At 39.4% G+C, this 12,582-nt stretch overlaps 1 protein-coding gene across 1 annotated transcript in view; it reads right to left on the bottom strand.

Annotated features, from left to right (window-relative positions):
• The window catches only part of asap2a (ArfGAP with SH3 domain, ankyrin repeat and PH domain 2a), a 229,521-nt gene that overhangs the window by 64,738 nt on the left and 152,201 nt on the right, over positions 1-12,582 (bottom strand). Inside the window, exons 10-12 of the mRNA XM_073056879.1 lie at positions 4,316-4,419; positions 3,068-3,137; positions 2,208-2,295 (exon numbers count right to left, since the gene is read on the bottom strand). Of these exons, the coding sequence (XP_072912980.1) occupies positions 2,208-2,295; positions 3,068-3,137; positions 4,316-4,419 (262 nt within the window). The remainder of the gene's footprint in view (positions 1-2,207; positions 2,296-3,067; positions 3,138-4,315; positions 4,420-12,582) is intronic.

Genomic DNA, 12,582 nt, shown 5'->3' with positions numbered 1-12,582 from the left:
AGCAGGAGGGAGTGTCATTGCTATTACAAAGGAAAAAGTGCCAGGCACACTCAAAGGTCTTAAAAGATGGATAAGTCACCTGGACCAGATAGTTAATTCCCAGAGTCCTGAGAGAAGTTGCTAAAGAGATAATGGTTGCATTGGTCATGATCCTAGAGGACTGGAAGATTGCAAGAAGGGAGGACAGCAAAAGAAAGGAAATTATAAGCCAGTTAGCCTAACTTCAGTGGTTGAGGAAGTGTTGGAGTCTACTATTAAGGATGAGGTGTTGAGGTACTTGCAGACTAATGATAAAATAAGTCAAAGTCAGCATGGTTTCTGTATAGGGAAATACTGTCTGACAAATTTGTTAATTCTTTGAGGAAGTAACAAGAAGGGTGGACAAAGGCAAGGCAGTGAATGTCATTTACTTGGATTTTCAGAAGGAATGAGATAAGGTGCCACCCATGAGGCTGCTTAACAACATACAATCCTATGGCATTACAGGAAAGATACTGGCATGGATAGCGGAATGGCTGACAAGCAGAAAGCAACTAGAGGGAATAAAAGGGTCATTTTCTGGTTGGCTGCCGGTGACTAATGGTGTTCTTCAGGGGTCAGTATTGGGACAGCTACTTTTCATTGTTTGTGAATGATTTGGATAATGGAATTGATGGCTTTGTGGCAAAGTTTGCAGATGATACTGAGACAGGTGGAGGAGTAAGTGGTGCTAAGGAAACAAAGCAATTGCAGCAGGGCTTTAATAAATTGGAAGAATGGGCAAAAAAGAGGCAGGTGGAGTAAGTGTTGGGAAATGTATGATAATTCATTTTGGTAAAAAGAACAATAGTGCAGACTATTATTTAAATGGCGAGAAATTTCAAACATCAGAGGTGCAAAGGAACTTGGGAGTCTTCGTGCAAGACTCCCAGAAATTTAATTCACATGTTGAGTCTGTGGTAAAGAAGGCAAATGCAATGTTAGCACTTATTTCAAGGGGAATAGAATATAAAAACAAGGAGATAATGCTAAGCCTTTATTAGACACTAGTGAGGTTGTACTTGAGTATTGTCAACAGTATTGGGCCACATACAATATCTTAGAAAGGATGTATTGTCATTGGAGATAACCCAGAGGAGGTTCACAAGGATGATTCAGGGAATGAAGGGGTTAACATATGAGTAGTGTTTGGCAGCTTTGGGCTTGTACTCACTGGAATTTAGAAAAATGCGTGGGAATCTCATTAAAACTTATCGAACATTTTTTAAAAATTCATGTATGTGATGTGGGCATCAACAGCTGAGCCAGCATTGATTGTCCATCCCTAGTTGCCCATGAGAAAGTGGTGATGAGCTGCTTTCTTAAACCGCTGCAGTCCCTGAGATATAGGTACACCCACAGTGCTGTTAGGGAGGGAATTCCATGATTTTGACCCAGCGTTCCCAGGTATATGCTGTTCTTGCCCTTCTAGATAATAGTGGTCGTGGGTCTGGAATGTGCTACCTTAGGAACTTTCGCAAATGCTGAAAGGACGAGATAGAGCGGGTGTGGAGAGGATGTTTCCTATGGTGGGGGTATCCAGAACTAGAGGGCACAGCCTCAAAACTGAGGGCAACTTTTTAGAACAGAGGAAAGGAGGATTTGTTTCAGCTGGAGAATAGTGAATTTGTGGAATGCTCTGCCACAGACTGCGTTGGAGGCAAAGTCTGTGGGCATATTTAAGGCAGAAGTTGATAATTTCCTGATGGGTCAGGGCATCAAAGGATATGGTGAGAAGGCAGGTGTATGGGGTTGAGTGGGATCAGACATGATGGAATAGCAGAGCAGACTTGATGAGCTGAATGGCCAAATTCTGCTCCTATGTCTTATGTAATTCACCAACAATCGTTCACCCTTCCTTCCACTAATCTTTCTCATGTCTTTGGATCTCACCTCCCCCAGCTTCCTCCTCCTCATTCTTATTCTCATTTTCCCTATTTTCACTTAGGGATATCATCATTCAATTTTAAGCAAATAAGTCTTCAATTAGTCTTAATAGACAAAAACTTATTTCTTTAAATTTCAGCCAAATTTATATTTTAAAATATTAAAGACAAAAATGTGCAGAAAATTTGCAGCATATCTGTAGTTTTTCACACTTTCTAACCTAAATATACAAATTAAAGTAGTTACACCCTGCATTTTATGTACAGGCAACTTAATGGATCTTTTAATATATGGAAACGTACGTGATATGAGATCAAAACATTTTCTCTCTTCAGGATTTGCTTTCACCTGACATGTAAGTAGATTGAGCTTTGCTGGTGGTCTATTAACCTGTAAGAAAATCAGAAATGCTTGAAAATATTCAAACAAACCTTGCAAAATAGTAGCACAATTATTGTACTCTATGAGACAGGAAACTACAGCTTAATCAAATTAACTCCTTCATTGCGCACTGCTCAATATTATCATCCATAGTTTCAATATAGAGTAAAAGTCCAATCAGTTTCCCAAGAGCAGGTTAAAATTTCCACAATTTTCATAGAGAAAAGACCTTTGCATACAGGGACAATTTTTGAATAGTGAGCATATGGCGGTTATGAACAATTCCTTCATTCTGCAAAAAGCAATCTGATACCACGTTCTTTTAATAGAGAGCAGAGTTTTTAAAAATATTAATTCATTAAAACAGATAACCTACTAAATGTTGAAAGGACTAGATAAGGTGGATGAAAAAAGGATGTTTCCTATGGTGGGGTTATCCAGAACTAGAGGGCACAGCCACAAAATTGAGGGGAGATCTTTAGGAACAAAGTAAGGAGTAAGTTTTTTAGCCAGAGAGTAGTGAGTCTGTAGAATGCTCTGCTACAGATGCGGTGGAGGCCAAGTCCATATGGGTATACTTAAGGCAGAAGTTGATAGTTTCTTGATCGGTTAGGGCATCAAAGGATATGGCAAGAAGGCAGGTGTATGGTGTTGAGTAGGATCTGGGATCAGCCATGATGGAATGGCGGGGCAGAATCAATGGGATGAATGGCCTAATTCAACTCATATGTCTTATGGTCAATTCCACGTTATAAAATATAAAGCTTTTTTTGAAACTTACTGTTCCATGTGAAATTGTTAGATAACCATTTTTTACTGTACATTTCCTTTTCTGCCACACTTTCCTAAGTCTGGAAAAAAAAATTACATTAAAATTTGCATGTAGCTAACCACAGTTCACGTACTTTAGAAAATATTACTTGTTTTAAATTGGAAATATTTCTGAAATGTTTTTGGATCTCTAGATATCGAATCACATTGAACCTTCAATGTCACTGGTTTCTAGCTACAGTCGTGCGTATCCTTTGTTGGGAAGGCCCACTTTTAAGAGCCATTCATAAAACTGCACGAGTTATTTAACCATACATATCCACATATAAGAAAACTCACATTACCCTTGGGATATTGGCAATGCTGGATTAGCAGATTTTCCAGCCAACTGGCAGATTAAATGCCATACCTAAAATGCTTCAAAATATTTTTAACTTACTAATTCTAGAGGCCACACTTTATGATAGAAAATCTTCCAAGTTAAAAGGGGCATGAGTACCAGGGGACCCAATGAGTTAAGAGTGCACAAACCAGAGTTGAAGTTAGCAGAAAGGCAACATGGGAACCAGCAACCCAGACAGCTGGGCAATGTCCAAATACCTATCTTTTGAATCAAAGTTCTTCCAGATAAACACATTGACCCACAAGTCCATCGGACAGTTGTCTCCATAGAATGCCCTGCAAGCACATTGAGACATAAATAGACTGCCCAAATCAACTGGCCCCTTCGCTAGAAATCACCAACAAGCATCAAAACGTCACTTGGTTGGCGGTGACAGGAGACATCGCTGTCAGATCCTTCCTGCATGGCTAGAATCTCAATTTCAATGCATGCTGCCCTTTGGGCAATTGAGATGAGGAAGAGACAGTCACCCACCCCTTTGCAGACTGGAGAAGAATGCAAGGCACCTTATCACACTTCATTCCAAGCAGCATCTCTCCTGGTCCTCACAGGCTTCTGACGATTTTACACGTTTCACTTTTAAGGTGCTGGGGATTTCTGCACACTGCCTGCAGCCATGCCTGTTGGCAGTGAACAGCCTAATGGGATAGATTTGAGAACTCCAGAGACAGCAATTGTGTATGCTGCACAACATGTGGCTAATAATAGTTAGATCATTAAAATTTGTCATCCTGGCTGGTTTACTTACCTTGCTTCAATAAAGCGGATAATTCTTTGATAAATGTTTTTAAGATGAAGAGTTTCTCAGATATTTCTTAAAACTGTTCAGCAAATAACAGAAAAAAAGTAACATACCCATCACTTTTTTTATACAAAGCACCACTTTTTTCTGTTCCATGTTCTTTGTTTCCTTGAGGTTGATGCAAGCTGTACATGGTGCTCTGGCGAACCTGCGAATCCTAAATGGAACAATAATTTTATTACACCTTACGCCTCAATTTAATCAAGATTGGGAGAATGATAAAAGATTATCCCTAAAATGTTAACTTTGCTTGATCCACTAATGCTGACTAATCCAATTTTTTTTGTTGTGTTTACAGAAACATAGAAAACCTACAGCACAATACAGGCACTTTAGCCTACAAAACTGTGCCGAAAATGTCCTTAACTTAGAAATTACCTAGGGTTACCCATAGCCCTCTATTTTTCTGAGCTCCATGTACTTATCCAGGAGTCTCTTAAAACACCCTATCGTATCTGCCTCCACCATCTCCGGCAGCTCATTCCAAGCACTCACCACTCTCTGCGTAAAAAAAAATTACTCCTGACATCTCCTCCGTAACTACTTCCAAGCACCTTAAAACTGTACCCTGTCATGCTAGCCATTTCAGCTCTGAGAAAAAGCCTCTGACTATCCACATGATCAATGCCTCTCATCATCTTATACACCTCTATCAGGTCAGCTCTCATCCAAAGAGAAAAGACTGAGTTCACTCAACCGATTAGCATTAAGGCATGCCCCCCAATCCAGGCAACTCCATGAGGTATCAGTACTGATTTTTTTCAATAACACTTCATAATTTAAAATGCATTAAATATTAGTTGCTATGTGCAAAACTATTTATAGATTTTCTGCTAATATGGAGGATATTATTCCATTTATATTTATCTACTTCAGAAAAATGGAGAGCAATGCAGAAATGCCAATACAGTACAAAGGAAGAGCAGATATACAGTGGATTCCAGTTAATTGGGACACACTGGGACCAGTACATTTTGGCCCAATTACGTGGCTGCCCCAATTAGCCAAAGTTCATGGAAATAGTTCAAAAGGTATTTGAAAAAAGACAAATTACCATTTAACTGAGTGACATATTATGTACTGAAATGAAATACATAACAAATTAGAACACTACCAATACTACTGGTGGTTTTCAACAATGACAGGAAATCCGTGCCGTTGCTTTTAAACTGGAAAAGCTGTTGCATTAGGGCAGTTCCTGTCTCCTAACCTCAGAGGTCTGGGTCCAGTGGCACAGACAGACGTCACAATTGTGGTCTTCCCTGGTTCATGTGGATGACCATGACTTCTGTGTCTCATTGTGCCCTTTGCAGAACAGTCTTCCTGGCCATTAGATCTCACTGAAGATCCCACCCGGCTACTCCAGCAGAGCTGACTTCTCATGCTAGGACAGGCATGCCCCTATCTCATTGGGGTATGAGATCCTCCCTCATTTAGCCCCAATGTTGTAGCGGTGTACCAGTGCATAGCTGCTGTTGCATGCAAACAGCTACTTGGAGCCACAGAGCTGTGTCTTTGTAGTTCTTAACGTGTTGAATTAGTGATCATTTCATTTTCGCTCCCAGCCATTTCTGGTATCTCCAAGTCTGAGTGCTTGAAACCACAGTTCTGAATTGTCTTACTGCTTATTTCTCGCCAACTATCAGTGACAAAAGTTACTGCTTCTTGAACACAAACACATGCAACTGACACTATTTAAAAACTGCTAGCTCTGATTTATTTTTACAGATATGCAGACCAACCATTGCTCTGAGCAGGAGATTTTTACAAAGACTGAGAACTGCACAGCACTTTGTTTTTGTTTTGTAATATCTATGCTATGAATATTTAGAATGCAAATGGAAAAATCACATACTTTTGATTTTATTTATTAAGGGTATAATAAAATACAATACAAAGAAAATCTTTCATGTTTCATAAACATTTTCTTGTCAGTCTTTATTACAAATCCATTGTCTACAAAAGGTAGTAGATTTGGCCCAGTACATCATAGGTAAAGCCCTCCCAATCATTGAACACATCCACATGAAATACAGTCATAGGAAAGCAGCATCCATCATCAGACAGCACCTCCACCCAGGCCATGCTCTCTTCTCACTGCTGTCATTAGGTGCAAGAGCCTCAAGACTCATACCACCAGGTTCAAGAACAGTCAACTATCCCACAACCATCAGGCTCTTGAATAAAAAGGATAACTACACTCATTTGCCCCATCATTGAGATGTTTCCCACAACCAATGATATCACTTTAAGATCTCTTTATCTCATCATCTCATGTTCTTGTTATTTATTGCTATTTATTTATATCTCAATAGATAATAGACAGTAGTTGCAGGAGTAGGCCATTCAGCCTTTCTAGCCAGCACCACCATTCACTGTGATCATGGCTGATCATAAACAATCAGTACCCCGTTCCTGCCCTCTCCCCATATCCCTTGACCCCGCTATCTATAAGAGCTCTATCTAACTCTCTCTTGAATGCATCCAGAGACTTGGCTTCCACTGCCTTCTGGGGCAGAGCATTCCACATATCCACCACTCACTCTCTGGGTGAAAAAGTTTTTCCGCATCTCTGTTCTAAATGGCCTACCCCTTATTCTTAAACTGTGGCCTCTAGTTCTGGACTCACCCATCAGCGGGAACATGCTTCCTGCCTCCAGTGTGTCCAATCCCTTAATAATCTTATATGTTTCAATCAGATCCCCTCTCATCCTTCTAAATTCCAGTGTATACAAGCCCAGTCGCTCCAATCTCCTTTTGCACAGTTTGTTGTCTTCTGCACTTTGGTTGATTTTTGATTGATCATGTTATATTTGCTATTCTATACATTTGTTGAGTATGACCACGACAATTTTACTTTGTACTTTGTAAACATTGTCCAGATTAATTTTACATCCAGAGGAAAGATGTGTCTTAATCCTCATTAGTACATCCAAATGTTCCACTTTTAATCTGTTTCTGGATTTACTTTGATTGAATGCATAAGACTGAATCCACATTTGCAGTCAGCACTAAAAATCTGAAATATTCCAATGTCAACAAGAAATGACAGTTTCTCAAATTCTTTGTTTCTAAGCATGTAGTGCAACATATCAGTGAACTTCATAATTGAACCAGTCTTAACTTTCTCAGACACAATAAATTTGAAATTGCAGTATTGCTGCAATATTTTTGAGGCAATGCATTTGTCATAGTTGGTGATAGTAGCGAAGAAGCTAAGTAAGAAAATTCCAGCTGCGTGGCAACAATGGCTATGTGCATGGGAGCTTTCATTTTCTGCGCAACCAGGCACTGAGGATGTCACCTCGACTGGTGATGAAACGTCTGCAAGCTAATTGCCAAGCTCAGCAAACACTACAGCATTCAACACCTCACCTGAGCTACCAGTGTTTACCTCCATCCTACAGCTTAGAGAGAACAGTGACTGCTTAGGATGGAGGTAAACACTGGTAGCTCAGGTGAGGTGTTGAACGCTGTAGTGTTTGCTGAGCTTGGCAATTAGATTGCAGACGTTTCATCACCAGTCGAGGTGATATCCTCAGTGCCTGGTTTTCTTCTGATAACTCCATAAACAAACAGATTGAAATAGACATCATCTACAAACCCTTAAGAGCCAAAGAACGTGAGCCAATAGAATGCAAAGGTCAACTGAAGGGGTAAGCCAATCTGGACCAAGACAAGTGAGCAAACAAGGGGTGGGGGCTATATAAATGCGAACACTCCCGGAGAGAAACACCAACAACTGTGCACTGAGGATGTCACCTCAACTGGTGATGAAAAGTCAATAGCTAATTGCCAAGCTTGGTGAACAATGCAACATCAAACAGTGTAGTGTCTAACGGCCACACGACATGCATGTGACTGACGCTAGTTAGAAAATGTTAGGCAGCAGTCTCCTGCTCCAAATAAAGGGAATCCCGGCTACTTTCTCAATTTGTTTTTGTTCTTTAAGAGCTGTCCCAGCAACTACCCTGATTAACCGTGGCCCTATTAATCAGAATCCATTGTATATGAATCTTAGTCAAATTGAGAAAGGTGATTGCATTTACCATGATCTGTAACTTAGATTAAAGGTTAACAGTATCAGGAAATTTCTTACAGGAATTGCAAGGACATATATGACATATTTTGTACTTTTATTTCCTTCCTTGTTTCAAAGTCATGCCAGGAAAGATGATATCATGCATTTTTATGCATTAGCCATTCATTCCTAGGCACCTGACCTTCCATCATAGCATTTCCAAATTTACTTTCACCTATATAATGCCTGTTGAAATTCATTCTCTATCATCGTCAACATAAAATCATGCAAGTATATTGAACTTGTTAATATCTCAGACAAGCATGCAACTAAAACTTGCTGGTTTTGAATCAAGGTAATTTGCTTTGAACTCAAAAGATGAAAGCAACAACTTCACTTGTAAGGGGTAAAAGTTGGATTTTTCTTTGTAAAGTTATGTAAAATTGTTAGAAATGTATTTGTTATTTGAGGGGCAATTTTCCTTTGTTGTAACCACCATAATTCTTCCTTGTCCCACTCATCAACAATTTAAAATATTATAGCACTAAAATATGAACTGTAACAAATTAAAACAGATAATATTTAACAGGCAGGGAAAATACAAGAATAACTTACTCTCCTAGACTTTGATCACAATCGTATTTGCATTTTGGAAGGAAGCAAAATATATCCTTTAGTTACAAGAAATGTTAACAAATCATATTTAGCACAGTTTTGATATATTATTAATCACATGCATTTATTACCAAATGTTATGTTACTCTGTATTCTTATTATCTGACAAACCACTTACCATATAGAAATAAATCAACAGAATATTTTAACTGTCGTGACCCTAAATAATTCTGCACATTAATTCTGTAGACTAATATAACTTCACATTGCCAAATATCAATGCTTGTGGATGGTGTTGAAATGTTAACGAAATCTTTTTCACAGCTCAGTTTATATACTAAATACATACTTCTTTCTCTCCATGTTTTAAAAGAAAGTTCTATTGTTAATCTTATTTGATCTTGAAAGTGTATTCAAGTGAATTTAAGTAATTTTTGCCAAAGTATAAAAGTAGGCTGCTTGGTCCCCAAATCTGCTTCCATCAGTCAATCAGATCATAGCTTATTTGTACATGCAAGAAATTGGAGATGTTAAAATCTGCTGGTTCATATGTAGCTCACCTTTATTTAAAACCCAAAATCATCAACATTATTTTACATCTCCCACTCCCCACTCGAATTCAGATAACCTTGCTCAACAAAAAGCAGACCAATCTGCTTTGAAAATTTAAAATTAAAGGGCATTAAAATGTGGAGACAACAACATACTGTAAATGAGAGGATTATAATCTGCTAGGCAGAACTGCAAGGACAATTCACTACAAGTGTTCAAAATTTGTAAATTTTTGGAAATAAGAGTCCTACTTTATGGCTATTCTAACAGGGGACATAAACTCAGCACTCTTCTTCCCAGACAGTTCATTGTAATAGAGGGATTTAATGTAACTCTGGTTAAATCAGTCAAACATCAGCTTGCTCCAAATGAAACAAGCATGAGAACTGCAGAGTCTACAAAGAAGAATCCAGTTTAAGATGGTGTTGGTGAAGCACAGCGATAACTTGCTGACAGCAAAAAACACCATAAGCTACTTAATTAATCACTCTTTTTCTTGAAAACGATCACTGCAATCAATAGCCTGTAACTTGCCTTTCAGAGTTGAGCTTCTGAACCACCTGTATGACCTGGCATTTTTGCGATGATAATTGAAGTCTTCAAAGTGTAGGATAGTTACAGTGTGACGTGTACAGGCTGAATCGAAGCAGCAGAGCTCAGGCTTGAGAGTGCGGAACAAACCAATTTGTTTCATTACTGGAGCAGAGGCAATTTGAAGTGGTAGAATCAAGGCCAGGCAGATTCGAGGTGGCGGTGCCCAGGACCAAGAGCGAGGAGTAAGCTGATGTTTGATCAATTTAAGTGCTAGGCTGGATAGGAAAGGTCATGTACAGGTCAAATCGAGGCAATGGGTCACAGGCCTGAGAGCATATCCAAGTGTTAGGGCCTGGTTCTGAGAGCAAGGAACAACCGACTGGTCGATTTAAGCGCTGGGAGAGATTGAAAAGATCAAGATGCTGGGGCCAGAGGAGAGAGGCCAGTGTTCAGCTTGCTGCTTGTGAGATTTACTTGACTCTGTGTTAAACAGAGGCTGTTGCCTTAAACTAACAGGCTCCTGGATCAGTTGCAGCTGGCTTCGTGGCTGTCAACTCACTTTTGTGAAATTCAGTTCCGAATGTTACTTGCTTACTTCTATTTATATTTTTTCTGCACATTGGATGTTTGACGATCTTTTTTTAATGGGTTCTATTGAAACCCATTCTAATGGGTTTCTTCGCTTTGTAGCTGCCTGTAAGGAGACGAAACTCAAGGTTGTATGTAGTGTACTTTGATAATGAATGTACTTTGTATTTGTACTTTGAATTGAATGCCTTACAAGCCAGATAGTTTGTGACATTGTTTTTCTTCTGCTTCTGTATGCTCCAAATTAATGGAATCTAAAGTTGTCAATATCATTCTAAATTCTTGTTCTCCAAATATGAGAAGTCATGAGCTATATTACCATAAGACACAGGAACAGAATTAGGTCATTAGCCGCATCGAGTCTGTTCTGCCATTATATCATTGCTGATTTATTACTTCTCAACCCCATTCTTTTGCCTTCTCTCTGTAACCTTTGACACCCTGGCTAATCAAGAATATATCAACCTCTGCTTTAAATATACTCAATGACTAGGCTTCCACAAATGCCTGTGGCAATGAAATCCAGATTTACTACCGTCTGGCTAAAGAAAGTTCTCCCCATCTTTGTTCTAAATTACATTCCTCTCGTCTGAGGCTGCACCCTCTGGCCATAAACTCATCCACTATAGGAAACATCCTCCCCACATCCACTCTGGTCAGCCTATTCGATATGCTTCAATGAGATCCCCTCTTATTCTTCTAAATTCAAGTACAGCACAGAGTCATCAAATGCTCTCAGACATTATCTCTTTCATTCCCAGAACCATTTTCATGAACCTCCTCTGGACCCTCTTCAATGCCAGCACATCTTTTCTAAGATAAAGAGCCCAAAACTGCTCACAGTACTCCAAGCACAGTCCAACCAATGCCTTATAAAGTCACAGCATTACATACTTGCTCTTGTATTCTAATCTCCTAAAAATGAATGCTAACTTTGAATTTGCCTTCCTTACCACTAACTCAACCTGTAAGTTAACCTTTTGGGAATCCTGAACAAGGACTCCAAAGTTCCTTTGCACCTCAGATTATTGAATTTTTAGAAAATAGTCTACACCTTTATTCCTTCTACCAAAGTGAATAACCATACACATGCCTACACTATATTCCATTTGCCACTTCTTTGCCTATTCTCCCAATCTAAGTCCATCTGCTGACACCCTGCTTCATCAACACCACCTGCCCCTCCACCTATCTTTGTATCGTCTGCAAACTTAGCCTCAAAGTCATCAATTCCGTCATCCAACGTGAAAAGAACCAATCCCTGTGGAACACCACTAGTCACTGGCAGCCAACCAGTAAAAGCCCCCTTTATTCCTGCCTTTTGCCTCCTGCCAGTCAGCCAATCTTCTATCCATGCTAGTATCTTTCCTGTAATACCATGGGCTCTTATCTTGTTAAGCAGCCTCATGTACAGCACCTTGTCAAAGGTCTTGACAATCCAGGTAAACAACATCCACTGACTCTCCTTTGTCTTTATATTACTTTGTTTTTGCCTCAAAGAAAGCTAGAGATTCCTAGAAGTCAGGGGAAATACTGCAATTTCGCAAAGAGACTTTCAGCACACATTTATCAGTACATAGATTATAATAACCATTGTAGGAACCAGGTTTAGGCAGGTGCACAACGTACATTGCTCAAAGTGGCTCACTAAGCATCATTAAAGCTTCAGGTGGTTGTGATGTTGACCTGGGAGAGGACACTGACTTTGATTCATTTTTTCTTACATAGAATTTGGAATATTTTGTGGAAACAGCATTGGTGGCTTTTTCCAGAAGCACAAAGGAGTGCAGAGATCTCTGCTGTCCAGTAAATATGTTTTGTGATAGGTTAGATCTGGATGATAATGTGCACCATTTCATTCAGTGTGACAGCATAGCCTTTGGTTGATAGAGGAAATGCGTAATTGAAAACTAAGTTTTGCCATGAACATTAATGTCGCTGGGCATTGTGATGTAGGTGGGGCAGGCAGTGGGTCTTACAGATGTTGAGTGTAAGACACCCTTTCAGAAC

The sequence above is a fragment of the Hemitrygon akajei genome, chromosome 9 (genome assembly GCF_048418815.1).
Source record: "Hemitrygon akajei chromosome 9, sHemAka1.3, whole genome shotgun sequence".
NCBI classification, from domain to species: Eukaryota; Metazoa; Chordata; class Chondrichthyes; order Myliobatiformes; family Dasyatidae; genus Hemitrygon; species Hemitrygon akajei.
Note: the sequence above shows the minus strand (reverse complement) of the source record. Positions and strands in the feature narration are given on the sequence as shown.